The sequence below is a fragment of the Lethenteron reissneri genome, chromosome 9 (genome assembly GCF_015708825.2).
Source record: "Lethenteron reissneri isolate LAM-NWPU_2019-01 chromosome 9, ASM1570882v1, whole genome shotgun sequence".
Classification (NCBI taxonomy): domain Eukaryota; kingdom Metazoa; phylum Chordata; class Hyperoartia; order Petromyzontiformes; family Petromyzontidae; genus Lethenteron; species Lethenteron reissneri.
The window spans coordinates 880,973-898,536 of NC_083787.1; the positions used below are offsets into that span (position 1 = coordinate 880,973).

General features: G+C 44.0%; 1 protein-coding gene and 1 long non-coding RNA gene across 4 annotated transcripts in view; one reads left to right on the forward strand and one right to left on the reverse strand.

The window, feature by feature from the left end:
- TAT (tyrosine aminotransferase) overlaps positions 1 to 8,905 on the reverse strand; it is a 31,601-nt gene extending 22,696 nt beyond the window's left edge. For both annotated transcript variants that reach the window (XR_009754895.1, XM_061548579.1), the window contains exons 1-3: positions 8,736 to 8,905; positions 3,459 to 3,669; positions 1,999 to 2,103 (exon numbers count right to left, since the gene is read on the reverse strand). Coding sequence is in view for 1 of the 2 variants with exons in the window: in XM_061548579.1 (XP_061404563.1) it covers positions 1,999 to 2,103; positions 3,459 to 3,669 (316 nt within the window). In the remaining variant the exon portion in view is untranslated. The remainder of the gene's footprint in view (positions 1 to 1,998; positions 2,104 to 3,458; positions 3,670 to 8,735) is intronic.
- LOC133340400 (uncharacterized) overlaps positions 6,039 to 17,564 on the forward strand; it is a 38,466-nt gene continuing 26,940 nt past the window's right edge. Inside the window, exons 1-2 of one of the 2 annotated variants that reach the window (XR_009754896.1) lie at positions 6,039 to 6,266; positions 6,549 to 6,657. This is a non-coding gene — a long non-coding RNA (uncharacterized LOC133340400). The remainder of the gene's footprint in view (positions 6,267 to 6,548; positions 6,658 to 17,564) is intronic. The other variant, XR_009754897.1, reaches the window with a different exon arrangement.

Consider the following 17,564-nt stretch of genomic DNA (forward strand, 5'->3'; position numbering starts at 1 on the left):
GGTTGTTCTATGAAGAAATGTTGTGCCTGTCATGGGAATGTGCAGTTTCTACCAAGTGGTTGTTCTATGAAGAGATGTTGTGCCTGTCATGGGAATGTGCAGTTTCTACCAAGGGCTCAGGGCTGTACACAGGAGATTAGCACCGCCTCAGCAGGAAACCACTGTGACTATTAGACGTACACAATTTACTGGATCCTATTAGGAGATAGGAGATGACATTAGCAAAGATTGCATTAATTTATTGAATAGGAAGTCGTTATTGTAACTATTACGCATCTATTGTATGTTATTGTGAGTGCTATGAATATTATTGATAAGAAAATAAAGCAGTTATTTATAATTGAGCACATACAGTACCTCATCACCATGACCGACAGAGCTGGCAAGGTGAGGATGAGCTGTTCTATGCACGCTGCTAATTCGGAAAAAACGGAGTCGGCTGAAATGTCTTTTGCCACGTAATGTGACTGGATCGAGTGCAGGGGATCACAGTGGCTTTGTAAAAACCTTGATTTGTTTGATTAGTTTTTTCTTCGTATGCGGTGAAATATTCCCTACATATTAAAATATAATGACAACGAATTTTGTCTATTGTGTCTGTAATTGAACAGTAATATTTCAACTCAAAGAAGAAATAATCAAAATGTATTATCGCTGTCACATTGAAGCCGACATGTCTAGCTATTTAGTTAATCCACTGCTGGATGAGGGCTTCCCAACTCCACTTGGGTCTTGGGGGGGGGGTAGTTTGACCATACTTCACCATGCCGGCCAGTGCGGGTTTTGTGCAGGCAGTTAGCGCAGGCATGGGAAACAAATAAGTATAATGTAGAGTACGACAAAGCATTAAATCAACTTATTTCATCAGTAACATGCAAACACCGTTATCATTTCATGGGATCTCCTTCGCCAGTACCAAAATATGAGAATAGGTTTTCCCCTTTTTTCTGGCAACAAAGCAAGTGTTGAGATGTTAAAACACCAAACTGAAACCTTTTACAATGAATCATGTCTGCATTAACCACAATACTTGTGGTCAGAATGCAAACAAAACAAGACCAGAGGACGCCTTTTGGTGCCTCTTGGCGTCCTCTGGTCTAACACCGTTTGAGACGAGGCTCAAAAGAAAGCTGTCTCTGGTGTGGACCAACCAGTTTCGAAGACAATGCATATATTATCAGAGTATGTTTTTTGTTTTGCATTCTGAACACAAGTATTGAGGTTAATGCACACACGATTCTTTGTAAAAGGTTTGAGTTTGGTGTTTTAACATCTTAACACCTGTTTTGTTGCCAGAAAAAAGGAGAAAACCTATTCCAAACGTTATAATTGCTACGTAAAAACGTGTTCGTAATTTAAGCTGCAGGCGTTACAACATTTCCTTCCTTGGGTACAAGCGCAGCTTGCTGCCGTGGTGGTGAGTGGGGCTCACCGTGGTGGCGAGCGGGGCTCGCGTGGTGGCGAGCGGGGCTCACCGTGGTGGTGAGTGGGGCTCGCGTGGTGGTGAGTGGAGCTCACCGTGGTGGTGAGTGGGGCTCGCGTGGTGGTGAGTGGAGCTCACCGTGGTGGTGAGTGGGGCTCACCGTGGTGGCGAGCGGGGCTCACCGTGGTGGCGAGCGGGGCTCACCGTGGTGGTGAGTGGGGCTCGCGTGGTGGTGAGTGGAGCTCACCGTGGTGGTGAGTGGGGCTCGCGTGGTGGTGATTGGAGCTCACCGTGGTGGTGAGTGGGGCTCGCGTGGTGGTGAGTGGAGCTCACCGTGGTGGTGAGCGGGGCTCGCGTGGTGGTGAGTGGGGCTCACCGTGGTGGCGAGCGGGGCTCGCGTGGTGGTGAGCGGGGCTCACCGTGGTGGCGAGCGGGGCTCACCGTGGTGAGCGGGGCTCACCGTGGTGGCGAGCGGGGCTCGCGTGGTGGTGAGTGGAGCTCACCGTGGTGGTGAGTGGGGCTCGCGTGGTGGTGAGTGGAGCTCACCGTGGTGGTGAGTGGGGCTCGCCACTCACCTATGGAGGGAGCGTAGCCGTCGTAGTTGCCGGAGTCGATGGCCTCCTTGACGGCCGTGCGTACCACGTTGTCCGTGGGCAGATTACGGAACACCGTGGGGTCGCCTGGGTCGGGGAAACCAGGCGGAGGAAGGTTTACACGAAGGGAGAGGGGAAGTCTTCAGCACGCGGGTCAGACACAGCCCACGACTTAATGTTTTGCAGCCAGCAAACTTCCGATTAGCACGGTTGGCTATGTAAAGTGCGAAAGAAGTTCAACACGCATACATACAAATGATATTTATCCATCACCAGATGAGGCCTACTGAGCTATATAGCGACTTGGTGACAAATAATAGCTCAATGAAGTGGCTTATCGCCACGTGGATATTTATTGCAGGCAAATACTCGAAATGCACGATTCTAAATGAGGGAAACCGGAAAACCTGTAGAAATATCCTCACGACCACGGGGAGAGAGACATGCAAACTCCAAATATACAGCAGGCGTCAGGGTCTGGATTGAACCTACGGCCTCCTGTGTAGCAGGTGAGGTAGTTAGCATCTCACTGCCGTGGTGCCCCTATCGAGTACTCGAAGGGTAAAAAACTGGGACCTGACAACAACACTGCGTTTCTGATGTAAACGCGCGCGGCACTTATTTCTCTCGGCGACCCCAAATTATTCTTGGATAACCTTCTCGTGCGGCTCTCTCTCGTGATAGGCCCTCCCGCCAGCAGTGGCATGAGCAAGCAATTGCAGGGCTGTACCTCTTCCATTAGCAATTGGAAAACGCGACGGTCGGGAAAGAGGTTCCCCGAGCTCTGCTTTACACCGTCGCCTAGAATGTACCACCGCGTTATTGTCATCGTGAAATGCAGGTCCTGGCAACCGTGTTGAATTAATGTTCCGCTGCAATGCCCTATCAAGCAAGTTAACTTGATGCCCACACACGTGCAACCATAGCACCAGCTGTCTCTCTGTTACACGTAATGGGATATTGAAGCTTTTTTTGTAAAAAACATAATCTAAATGGTAATGTCACCTTTATTTGCTTCTAACTCTGGTAAAATATGTCATGAATATTTTGAGACCTTCCCTAATTAATGAAAACTTAATGACGCTGCCACCACATGTTTTTAACGAATATGAGATTTGTTTAAAATGCAGACTGCAACATATAAAATACATTTGCAGAGAAAATGTATGAGTCATTCCACTACATTTTCAGTACATTTAAAAACAATTCAAATCAGTATCTGGAGCCCTGGGGCTGGTTGCCCCTAATGATTGGCAACAACAAACAGGCCTATTTGGGAGCCTTCTTTGTGTGAGACCTGGAAGAATTTTCCCCCTCCTCCTCCTCCACCGTCCCCCCTAGGTGGAGCTGTCTCCTGGTATTGTGAAATATTCGTCTTCCCAGAATATGCCCCCGTATTTTGTGCGTCGAAGGAAGGGGCGACCCTGGACAGCAGGGCTCACCGATGGAGAGAGATATCATGGCCTTGTGGGGGTTGGGCTCGATGTGCATGGAGTCCACGATGGCACGGATCGGGTTGAAGGTCCGCTTGGCCATCTCGGAGGCCTGCACGTTCCAGCGCTTGGGTCCCACAGCGCCGGCCAGAGCCCGATCCCTGTGCCCGTTACCCGCGGTCACTCCGTTTACCCCGTTAATGGTCTGGTTCGCCATCATCTGACAGACAACGCAGGGCAAAGTCGTAGTACACTTGGTATCCGTGGCCATTCTTCGAGCGCGCACACTATCAAGTAAAGGAGGGTGCTACGTTTCACAGACGGGGTGTGCGGGAGTCTTGAAGTACGGGGCGACATTGCTTTATGTCATTGCCCAATTGAGTAATTTTCCTTATCTTGAGTTCTCCTCAACTGCTCAAATAAAACTTAAATGAAACTTGCAACGTGTGGCTCATTTTGCCATGACGCTGGCACATGCGGGAGTCTCTGCCATTTCCGAATAACTTGACGGAATCTTTGAGGTGCACTGCGAAGCATCGACCAGGATGGCCGCAGGGTCGGAAACCACAGACCTCTGGAATAAGCGGAAAATGCACTGCCCCATTAATTTCATTTTATTGTATACACAGGGCAAATCGTTTGTATAATTCTTAAATCTAAATTGGAAAAAAAAATTGAACTGCTTTTTGTGTTCAGTTTGTTGTCCTTCCCCGCACCTCTGCTGAGCACGGTTGGCTACGTTCGGTGCAACAGAAGTTCACGTACATACACAGATACTCGCTCACGTAGACAATGACCCTGGTCCCCATGCAGCGAGCGCGTGATTGGTTACAAGAGGCATGGAATAATTATGTGGCGTCCGCAATCATCTGACATAAGCCCACTCCTCTGGGCGTTACACTAAAGACTGTGTGCACTTGACAAAATCCGAGATATCAATTGTATTTATTTTGTACGCACGACAATGTGTTCAGGAACTAAATGTCAAGATCTGCTCGCCACGAGATGACCTCTACACAACATTGATGATGTTAATTCAAATTAGGCTTTGATCGGTAAATATATCGATGACCGAGGCTTATGCCTCACCATAGAATGTTGGAGGAGGAGAGTGTCTAAAGAGAGTGAATCAGGGCACTGAAACCGGTGGAAAGACATGTAGCGGCTTTGAAATAAGATGTTTTCGACATAATCTCTCCCCATTATTTTAGTGGCGGTATCTATAGCCGGCCCCGAACGTATGAACGTGGAATTTGCACCAGATGAGATGATGATCGCACCCGCAAAACTTTGAATGTTATGATAGAATAATTTATTCCTTTCAATTCCTCTGAGCGGATTTTGTTTGATCTCGCAATATTTATTGACTTGTTGGACCTTTAATAGGCTGCACATCCACCTCTAGGTTATGGAATCATCCCTTTGTTATACTGATGAGACAATGCTGCTTCTGATTACCGAAACTAGTGGCTGCATTAATGTGCGTGGGGCGTAGTACCAATAACTCGTTATCCCATTTTGGAGATGACTTTCGAAATAATTTTTAAAACGAATCCGCGCTTGCTTTTATTTTATTGCATTATCGGTGTGTTCCTCTCAATGCAGCATGCATAATTAATTAATAACGCACTCCAGTTGATATTCACGTTGAGTAATCGAAACAACACTCCCATTGTTGCTGAGTCAACATTCTGGTAAATCGCATGGTACATTTGCCAAACAAGCGGCGGACGGATCCACGTAAACAAAACATTGTGGAAGCTGCACCACGCACCCACCGTATCGAATGATCAACGATGACAAGAGAGGAAAAAACCGGTTGCCATAGACAGTGGCTCCCCGTTAACAATTCCAATATGTGGTTTGGCAAGGGCAACATGAGATTTGCAACATCTGTACTCACAGTGGGAGGGAGAGCGATAATGCAACGGCTGTAGACTTGTCGAGGAGTCCAGGGGTTGGTTATGGACGTTTTTTTTGGGTTGAACCTGTTTCGCTACTTTATCCCGAGGAATTCATCATAAATAATGGCCAGGCTCTATTAGCCACGCGACATTGAGATGCAGCGGGCCTGTGCACAGATTTCAATCTTAGACCAAGCTTGGACATTAGTGCAAGGGCCCTCTCTCTCAGTCAGGCTTTGGATAATTTAAATATTCATATGCACAACAGAAAATTATGGGTGTAATTTAACCAACATAAAGTAAAACTTTAAAGCGAAATTTCATTTTCGTGCAAATTATCCTAAAGGTAACATTTTCATTCGACAATAAGTTATATAAGGTAATATTTAATAATTAGTACTATATAGATTTATTTTATTTCAACTAAAGCACATATTACTCGTGTCGTTCTTTATTTATGTGCTATGAAAAGGGCCGTTGCCCAAAACGTCAGCTAATTATATATATTTCCCTTTTAATGTCGGTGTTATTGACGCAAGTGTTGCGTATATGTAATGATTGTAGATTGTTGTACCAAAACCCCTCTGATTCCAACAATGTCAGGGTCAGCCCGAAGGCACTGGGGGGTTGGAGGCTTGCACGGAATGCAGCAATGATTGCATCATGCGCCTCAAGTTTTCATTCTGAGTTTGTTGGGGACATGTCCCCATCATGTTTATACTGGCCCTAGGTTCAAACAATGTAGGCGCAGCCCTGAAATGATTTTCTCACGGACACTGCTCGCGAGAGTTGCCTCCAGTCGTCTTTGAAGAGGGAGGAGTCCCCACACTTCACTCCACCACATGCGCGACCTTTCCGATCGTCGGACTGTGGCGCAAACTCTTCTCTGGTCGACCCAGCAACGTTGTAAGAGGTAAAGACGCAGGCCTGCGATTTGTGCTAGCTCACACAGGGAATCCTCTAGCTCGCTGTTTCTCAAACTGTTTAGGTCTGCAGACCAATCAACCGATGCAAACATTTCCTTTTGACAAAACGCATTCACTTCTCTCCAAATGCCGCTCATGCTAAATTATGAATATTGATGGAACATAACCAAATTTTTTTTAGATCTTAGAGTTGGGTACTTTGATCAGGGTAGTTTACCAAACTTAAATTTGTATAGTTATTTCCGGATCAACCTGCGTTTGCGTCACAGCCAGCGTGGCCCACGTGGAGGATCGCCGTTGGACCACGAATCGGTGGTGCTGGAAACTCACTCTGAGAACCGCTGGGCGAGACGGGACTTGGCAGAGCGTTACGAGTTGGTATGTTTGTCAGCTCATCCACCGACGCATTGGGGCATGTAATTAATAATAATAATAAACATACATGTAATAAGATTTCACATTTACTGTGATTATAGTAATTATTACATAGAGCAAACTCGGAATGAAATCTGTTATAGTTAATTCATAATGGTTAAACAATTATGCAAATGTACGCATTCTTACAGAGGTTTAGTTTTTGCGTGTACATCCCTCATTAATAATGCAGGTGTTTACATAATCTATTTAAATCAATGCATTCCAATTAAAAATGCGGGTACCAACTGATTGATATGACTAACGCACACGTGCAAATTGCCAAATTACCGCACTGCTAATTCTCTACGGAGGAGCTTTGAATGAATTGTTAATTTGGGCTCAGCACGCAAGCAAAGTTGCAGTAGGTCCCGGACTGATAATGAATCACCAACTCCAGTCAAAGAACCGTATGGGAATTGTTATCTTTGGTCATCGACCATATACGTAACTCAACGATAAATAGGGTTGGGTCCTTGTATAAGAATATAAAGAACAAAATAGATCAGCAGATAAATAGGTCTCCATATATCTGTTTCTCAGCATAAAAAACCCATTTTAACAATGTTAGAGTTTTTCAAACGCTACATGAAAATAGTGTGCCTTTAAAACAGTATATCATTCATAGTTGCCCGACAAAAACAAATAGCTAAGGTATCTCCTCTATACCTGGGCAATCGTAGGGTCGATACTCATCTGTATGTGTTGGGCGATCTGCGCTACACCTTGCGCTACACCTTACATTATATTCCAGTGGGGTGGGGGGGGGGGGCAGCAAGTTTAGATGTCCGTTGTACTTTCGAGTTGTACTCTGTGTAGTTCGGCACGATGTCCGACGTTTCGCTCCACGTGCTCGCAGCTTGTTCGAAAACTGTTTTGGATCAGCTCACTTTCTGGCTCAATTTTATACGAATGTGTACGTCACGTAGCAGCTCACTTCCCTTCCTAAAGACGCTCTCACAGCAAGTTCAGCAAAACGTCGGACATGTAGGTACGTATGTTGAACTTCTGCCGCATCTTACGCAGATAATCGCGCTAATCGGAGGTGCTAATATCCTTCCGGTATTAGGAAGCCTCCTTCCAATATTAGGAAGCCACTGGAGCTATGAACTCTTTTTTCAGAACTGCTTTTTGTGTTCAGCTTATTGTCTTGCTCGCACCTCCGATTAGCACGTTTGGCTACGGACATACACATACATCGGATGACAGCATGTTCATCGACACAGTACAACCCGGTAACACGACGGCGAGATAAAGTCCTCGTCCCAATCCCTCCACCCACCCGCACACTGGAATGTAGAACTTGCACAAAAACCGCGAACACCTACCCAGGGGGCAGTTACAATACAGCAGGCACCTTTGCTGGTGCGTTCTCAAAATGAACAATATTCTAGGATATTCCTTTTTCCAAAACGCCACTCGCCCGCCACGCCACTCTGGCCGAGGATGGCTTTTTTGTGCTCCCTCTTTAGTCATTCAACCGGTCAGGGCAGGTTCATTTGCATTCGAATGGGTAAAACTAATGACATGTGGAACGGTGAGCCGTGATGGGACATTGGGAGTTTAGAAAAGATTGCCTGTTAAAGTCTCCTACGAGCTGAGATTTTGCAACCACTTGAAGTAAAGTTTATATGAGCGATAAACCATTATTCTTACTTTGTCTAAGCTTTCCTACTCTGCTGGATGCATTATCAAGCATAATCATACCTAAAATTCCACAATATCTTTCTTAATATGTTTTAATTTAAACAAATATTTTAATAGATTATTTTAAATATTATTATTTTGACATCCCAAGTGGGACACTTATGCGATGATAATACGTTTTTCTGAGCAAAGATTTAAAATATTGTACCGTAGTCTGATAACCAATTACAAGTATTACATATTTTAAATATTGCATTGTGCGCATGTTAATATAAATTATAATATGCACCGTATAAAAATGGTATTTATTCTGTGCGTTATTTTCACAAATAGCAATATGGCACAAATTAGTCTGCAAGTAAACTTCATATTTCATCTAAAAATCATAAACTTACCGGTCGTGTAAAACGATGTCACGCACAACTCCACGAAAGGAAAAACAAATATGAAGATGATCGTTTATACTTTAGCGAAGTGGAAAAACAAAAAAAATTATGGACAAATGTCTAATAGTCAATCAATGGGGATGTGAATCACTCCAGTGTCAGAAAAGGTGAGCGTCCTCAGCTTAAATAAAACACTCTGTGGGCGGCAAACGATTTGAGTGTCGAGATTGGTGGATCCTCTGGGGGTGTGTTTGCATGCCTGTGTGGGTGTGTTTGGTCAAAAGTGGCCAGTTTTTTTTCTCTAGTTTTGAGGGCATAAACTCTCACGACTACTGTTGTTTTGAAACGCATTGAATAGCATATTGTTATTTTGAACATTGAGTACTGCAAACTCTCCTCTTGCTGTTGTGGAGTTAGCAGAGAGCTTGAGATGAGACTTGTATTGATGACAGTGTAGTAAAACAAAGACAACTACATAAATAAGGGCCCTATAATACAAAACAAATGTCACATGAAGCAGGGGTTTAAATGGATCTGGGTATTTGTTCATGAGGGCCCCAAAGCAAACAAATAACACATTAATATTTAGGGATTATATTTAGCAAAGCAGTTTGGTGGCCTCTCATAGGCTTCCAGCGATCTTTGGCTTCTATCGATCAATGGAAGGAATCCAGATGATTGGTGAACGGACATTTCTTGTTGTTTCAAAAGTGATGTATTTCAAAACGGGTGAAATGAATGATGTTAATGCAATGCGATAGATGTAATGGGTCTGGAGGAACAAACAATAACTGTGGCAAGTCCAAAGTGTCACAATTGATGTCTGGTTCTCATTGGGAGGCCCCATTCGACAATACTTGGAGGGGGGATATTTTCTCTCGTATTTTTGTATCGGTATATATATATAACACCTTTAGAGATGGTGTTGCAAGCAAGTTGACTTAATATAAACATGAGTAGATTGCATTTATATATCATACAGCACAACCAGAGCCGGAGTAATGCTGGGGACGTAGGGGCTCAAGCCTGGGGCCTGAGATTTTGAGGGACCCCCAAGATTATACACTGCTTGACAATGGTTGAAACGCAATATTATATTAAACCCTATAGCTAATGTTGTAATAAAACCATAGCGACCCGATCAGTATGACTACCAGCTATGTGCAGACATTTAAGCGTAGTTTTTGTTTCATCTTGAATTTTATTTGGCGTTACAATTTGTCGATCACATAAAAAAACAACAACAACTAGAAATGAAATAACCAAGGTGAAAAACTGTGGAGCATTTGGTATCGGGTGGTGCTGGTGGTGGTGGTGGTGCTGGTGGTGGTGGTGGTGCTGGTGCTGGTGGTGGTGGTGCTGGTGGTGGTGGTGGTGGTGCTGGTGGTGGTGGTGCTGGTGGTGGTGCTGGTGGTGGTGCTGGTGGTGGTGGTAAACCATCAGGGGGAGGAATTGAATACCCAAAGAGTGGCCCCCCAAAGCAATAACAACCCTAGGCCCCCCTCCAAGTTAATCCGTCCGGAGTACAAAGTCACATATCCAACTTTCTTCGGAGTGCAGGATTGCTGCTTCATGCGCAAGTCCATTCACAAGATGCAGCTTTGATCCAGTTTAACATCTGATGAGTTCATTTAGGCCTTCCCCTCTCATACCCCCTCTCCCCTATTCATCCAGGCCCCTAATCATACAATTATGGTGTCACTCATCTCCCTAAACTGACCGGCTGGTCAACGACGAAGCTAAAACGAATTGGAATGGACATCCACTGTGGAGATTGCGTGATTAAGTGATTTCACGTACCGGTTCTATGTGTATTGTTCATCCAGCAGTGGATTAACCATGACTGAACTTGTACAAAGTGCACAGACAAATAAATGAATGTGGGACACACTGAAAGCCTATGCTTCCATTCGTATTATGATCAGTGAGTGCATCATGGACATATTTAGATATACAGTACAAACGATGTGAATAAAATCAACCATATTAGAGTTTTTTTGGGTTAAATCGCGTAAATTTAACCCAAAAAAGCTATATTATGGATGATATTGGTCGCGAAAGTCTACGTGTTAAACTGAATCAAACTAATGACTTGTTGATACTGCGTTGGTAGTGGTGCCCAAGCACATATTACAAATAACTCAACACATTCACAAAAAAACCACCCTTAAGTGCTTTGAAGAAGGGCCATTTCCCGAAATGTCACATATTAAATACGTTGCTTATACACGTTTCCTTTAAAGGCTGTGTTATTGACAAATGTGTTGAGTATGATGTATTTAATGATAAAATCACGTGACTTCCACACCTCGAGACACGTGGCAGCAGAGTGAGGTGAGCCGAGCAGCTGGCATTGCAGAAACCTCTGCACGTGACGTTGAAGACGACACGAATTAACTGCAGCCCTTTGTCAACCCACGATTAGATGAAGGTCTACCAATTATGTGTCGGCCATTGGAGTTGTTTAACCATACTTCACCACACGTCAGACTGGACGGGTGAATGTGGGTGGAGAGGGGGTAGGCCTGGTCCAGATATCACTCACCGCTGCTGGGAATCGTAACGCAGTGCAAGAGCCACTCCACCACTGCCCCATTTATATTTAATGGTGTTGGTTTAAGTGCTCGTGAAGTAAACAATTCACGTCATAAAAGGTGCCAGGTAGAGCTAAAGAATGCTTTTAGGTTTCGATATATCTCCGCAGTGTGTGGTTGCGATTGTCGTTGACTCTGGCTGTGGTTCATGTATCAATGCTGAGCTGGCTGGCTTAGGGGCTGTCAGTGATCTGAGATTTTATTGAACTTGGAAATGCAATCCATTGGTAAAGCTATATTTTTTTTATCTCCAGAATTTGTAACTTGATAAGGAGGTTTATCACTTAAGTAATTAAAGTTTGCCAGTAATTTGCATGCATAATGGTTGTTTAGCACTTTAAAACTGTAGAGCTTATGTACAGTCCTATCGCAGCACATTTAATTATTTATAAGATAGTATGCTCGTGGACCTGGGTGTCGGTCAAGCTCACAACGATAGACGTGGAGACTTCTTCAAGGTAGTTTCCATTTCATTCTCAAACTCCAACTCCAAACCCATACACAAGAAGCGTCGCACGGTGCCTCTAGCTCGACACGACGTGTGAAGTGTGCAGGGTGGACGACACTGCGTTGCGAACATAACATACTGAGTATAAACATCCATATAGTCGACGGATATAAGTAATTACACCCTGATGTGAATTCTTAAATGGGGAGGAGGGGGGGGGGCTTCACTCAGACTCCTACCTAACAACAACAATGACAACCGCCATTTGCCACTAAGTTGTGGTGAGGTCACCACGGGTGCTTGTGCCAGGCTATGTGCACTTTAAGGCCACGTGAAGTGTCAAACGCCCACTGACAGGAGGTCACGGAACAGACCCAGGTGCCATGGGTTGACTGACCGAGATGACCAGCAGATGCACCACCATGTGCCCTTTACTGTGCCAGCTTGCCAGGTTTTAGCCACCTGGCACTCCACTCATTGTTCTGTCACTTCTCTGCCCTCCGTTGTTGCTGGGCAGCAACTGCTTAGTAGCGTCCTTCACGAGCCTCCTCTAAAGAGGCCGATCTTGCCACTGCTGGTACCAGTCATTGGCAAGTCCACTTAGCTCCATATCCTCTTGTACCACACCATTCCATATCTTCTATAGCCAGTGCCGAGCCCATTTAGCCCTCTCTATTCGGCCGAACAAAAGTGATTTGGCTGGGCATGCAGGCTACATGACCCAGCGAATGCAGCTTTACCTGTCAGAGGAGCTCACCGATGGGAATGTGTCCAGATCTTTCAAGAATTTGTCAGCTTCTTACACAATCCAGCCTGGTTAAACCCAAGATGGATCATAGACAGGCCAGCCTGAATATTTCTAACCAGCGAAGATGTTCTATTATGGGGGTCCACGTTTCGCATGCATCGAGAAGGGTGGGCATGACTTTGGCCGTGAAGACCCACAGCTTCAAGTGGAGTGACAGACCGGGTAGATTCCACACAGCGTTACGCAACCAATCAAAATATAATGCCGCTCGACTGATTCGGAGTGAGACATCTTCTGTCTAACCAGAACTGGTCATAAGCACCCTGCCCAGGTATGGAAACCTCTCCACTCTCTCCACAACTATCCTGTCACCAATAGGGAGTTGAGGGCATGGAGTGTTTGATGACCAAAATACCCAGGCAGGTGCTTCGTTTTGAAGGGGCTGATGGTAAGGGCCCCCACCCTTTAGTAGCATGCTCCAGGTCAAGCAGCAGCACCTCCAAGTCCTTCTTTGAGTGAGCAGTAATCAGCAGATAGTCAGCATACATAACATGGTTGACCAATAGGGAGCCATCCCTTGACAACACCCGGGCATCGATCAGCATCCCATTGTACAGATATGGAATGCTTCTTGAACTGCGTGGTCAAACAAGATGTTAAATTCAAATCAAAATCTAACCACCATGCTTCCACGCCCCCTTCATTCTTTTGTTTAAAAGAATAGCCACTCACTGTAGTTTGGCAGTCTCCTGGCCCATGTAGAGAACTGTCCACTCCTCATAGTGACAGGAGCCAGAGCCAGTCCAGAGAACATCTTAAATACCGCAGAGATGCAGGTGGTACCGGTCCAGTTCCCGACAGAGATGCTTTCCGTCAGAAGATCCGGTAATCATCGGCGTGTCTAAATCCTGCATAGATGGGCGATTATTTTGCAGCGCAATTATAAAATTACAACACTGATGTTCTTGATGAACTCATGCCATACCTGAACAAGAACAACGTGAAAGGGAAAAGTGGCCAGTAAGTGGCTGTCACCTGTGGCGATCGCTGCGAACCAAGACGCAAAGGAGGTTGGAGCCTCCGCAGAAGGAAACTGTTGTCGAGACTGTCCGACTCGCTTGCAGAGCTACCTGCAGATCTGCAAACCTACTCATTGTCGATTCTCACAGATTGTTCTATGCCCCGTGCGTCAATAAGTCGGCTCGCGACCCCCGTGTTCTGTGACGCATTGTGAAGGGTCTGCTACACTCCAACCGCCCATCAACTAATGAAACCCGTCTGTGCACAATACTTGTGACGTTCTTTATGAATACAATAGCGATGATCAAAACGGAAGTTTATTACTTGAAGGCAATGCATTTTTCCGGTCTGCCATCTGTGGCCATCTGGAACCCTCTTCCTTCTGATATTAGGAAGCTATTGGCACTAATGCACTTTTAAATCTAGATTGAAAACTCGTTTATTTGGAACAGTTTTTTTGTATTTAGCTTGTTGTCCTTCTCCTGCACCTCCGATTAGCACGGTTGGCTATGGACATCAGAAGTTCAATGTACATAGAGAGGAGTGGCAGCCTCTCCTACGCAGTGAGCGTTCGAACATTCCAGTTGCTGTTTGCCATTTCTGGAGGAACTCCGAGGGTACGGATTCAGTCTCCTGGCTGCGCGAAATGGAGTTTTTCCACATCATAAACGCCTGTCCTCCTGGGGCCTGTGGTACGAGCTTAGTTTAATATTTTTAGGTGGTTTCATTGTAATTGAATTGCAGGTGGAGGGGTTACCAGCCCCTTGCACCTGTCCAGAGCCCCCGTTGGTCGCTATGTTGGCTACGAGCACCATGAGGAGAAATCTGATTGGAATTGGCCTTCCAATCATGGCATTGCTCACTTCCACCACAGCGGTATCGTCTGGCAACACCAAAGTGGTAGGGGGTTGTTCGCCGGAGCGATAGTGTAGCAGTTAGCGCACTGCGCGATGAATCTGGCAACCCAGGTTCGATTCCCACTCACGACTAACACCAGTGACAATTATCTGAACCGGTCCTGGGCCTCCCCTAGGTCGACTCAGCCTCAAATTAGTACCTGGTGCGGTATGCAAACATCGCCACTGGGGAGAGAAAGGCGACAGGGCGTGGTGCTGGCCACTCACCCCCTCGTGTGCCATGCCAGCCTTCATCGGTTCTCCTCGATAACAGCACTTGCCCCTACAGTCTGCCAAGGCTGGAACATCCTGTGCCACACATGCACACATTTTGTTTAACTCAAAATGAATACAATCGTCGCTGTAGAGAATGTAAATAACAAAATAAATAAGTAGATAATGTCTTTTTCACATATCCATCTTACATTAAAAAACAAGCAATACATTTCTAACCATCCATCGGCTGCACAGCCTTCTGTAAGTGCATATTTAGCATATTTTCATCGTGCATATTTTAAGCAGCAGTGTTTGAAGACAAGTAAACTCTCAAAGGCGATTTCGACAAACAATGTCTCATCAACAGTCAGGCTTGCTTGAATAATTTGCTCGGCATTCACAGACGCACCGCACGAGTGGACAAAATTGCATTTTTACCTTGATCCTGGGGCTGTGATCCTCATCTCAGTGCAGGCAACACGGGTATGAGGACTGGAAGGTAAATTGATGTTTCTTTCTCTTGAATTGTCAGCTCTCTCCAGGGGGCCTACAATTAGTCTAATTAAAACCTAGGAGTAAAGATTGCAATGACTGATTTTTTAAACGCAGGTACAATTTACGGAGTGATTTATCATTCTTTGTGATGAAAGTTTAAATAATTTACGGTGGATACCTGTCCTTCTAAAGTGAACCACTGCAATTAAAGTTGCAAAGGCGATGTATTCGATGAAATAGCAGGTGGCTTGTTTACCGGGTTACTGGATGCAAAATCACGCACAGCCACTTTCGTCATTTCAGGTGTAATGATGAATCAATATCGATTATTGCCACTCACGTTCCACCTAGTCATACAGGATTCGATGTTTTTATGTATTTATACGCACAATGTGAAAACGCTGTTATCTTCATGCCATCAGGGCAAATACGTGTACACACAATATCACACAAAATGTGGCAAACAACGCAAATGAGATAAAAAAAAGTGACAATAATGATTGATTACATATTTAACTGAATGGTGGCACTGAATTACGTAATGTACAGCAATACCTTGATATACATGATTAACATGAGGATGCGATCCCAGCCTTCGTAACTTGCCATTTCATATTAGAAACACTTGATAACATTCCATTCATATTGTAAACTAAGACAATTTATATTGAAAATGTATTTTTTATACTGTACAGTATTAAAATAAAAGTTTACAAATAAAATAAACTGTTATTTAGTTCTTTCGGTTAAGTCACGTCTAAAGATAAAATAATAAATTAAATTAAATAATAGCATACGACGTTTCGATTGCAACACAAGCAATCATCATCAGGTATAATGAAATAGCGACATAAAATCTAACCAGAAAACTATAGACAGACATATTAGCAGACAGATATCACCAAGATACATAGAGGGAGCAACACAGGTAACAGAGAGGGGTGATCATCTCTGTGGGGTGGCCTTAAATAGACAGAGGGGGGAGGAGGCAGAGAGAGGGAGGGGGTTAGAGAAAACATTTGCATATCAATGAGTGGTCAAAAAACAAGGTTCTGCAAGTGCGATGACACGGCAAGCAAGTCTGAAAATCAGGAGAAGGACAAACTAAAATTCAATAACCTAGTAAAATATCGAAATGTAATGTAATACAACACAGAGGGTCGGTCAACACACAACGCATAGCCTGGTTGATTACGTATTTCAAAGATTGCTAAGTTAGAATTTAAGTGTGAACATTCCAAAGAGAAGACACAGGCAGAGAGAAGAGAGAGAGAAAAAAAGGATAAGCTCAAAATTTCCCCGTATAAGTGGTTCAATCTTAATTTTAGAACTTTCGTGACTGCAGGAATTATTATTTGGTTCTTGACTTAACCGAAAAAAACAATTAATAATTCCTGCAGTCACGAAAGTTCTAAAATTAAGATTGAACCACTTCTACGGGGAAGTTTTGAGCTTATCCTTTTTTTCTCTCTCTCTCTTCTCTCTGCCTGTGTCTTCTCTTTGGAATGTTCACACTTAAATTCTAACTTAGCAATCTTTGAAATACGTAATCAACCAGGCTATGCGTTAATTGTGTGTTGACCGACCCTCTGTGTTGTATTACATTACATTTCGATATTTTACTAGGTTATTGAATTTTAGTTTGCCCTTCTCCTGATTTTCAGACTTGCTTGCCGTGTCATCGCACTTGCAGAACCTTGTTTTTTGACCACTCATTGATATGCAAATGTGTTCTCTAACCCCCTCCCTCTCTCTGCCTCCTCCCCCCTCTGTCTATTTAAGGCCACCCCACAGAGATGATCACCCCTCTCTGTTACCTGTGTTGCTCCCTCTATGTATCTTGGTGATATCTGTCTGCTAATATGTCTGTCTATAGTTTTCTGGTTAGATTTTATGTCGCTATTTCATTATACCTGATGATGATTGCTTGTGTTGCAATCGAAACGTCGTATGCTATTATTTAATTTAATTTATTATTTTATCTTTAGACGTGACTTAACCGAAAGAACCAAATAATAATTCCTGCAGTCACGAAAGTTCTAAAATGAAGATTAAAATAAACTGTACTGTAAAATATATAGCAGAGTACTGTATATGGATATTTTTTATTATTAATGTATTAATTTAAGTGTATTTGTTTATTATTTAACTTTTTTCTTATTAATATAATAGTAATAAATCCAAAGTTCGTTCTACTGAAACTTCATATATCGAATATTGGTATATTTAGATATGACTATGAAAGTTTTGAATTGTTGGCGTGGGTTGTGAATTATTGTACGCGTAGTCTTCATGCTCAGCAGACATTCACTCCAGTTTGTGCTCAGCAACTCCCCCACCCCCCCCCCCAAATAAAACATGCTTCAAATCCCTTTAAACTATTGTCATTGTAGTGCGTATTTAATGTGGCGCTGCATTCTG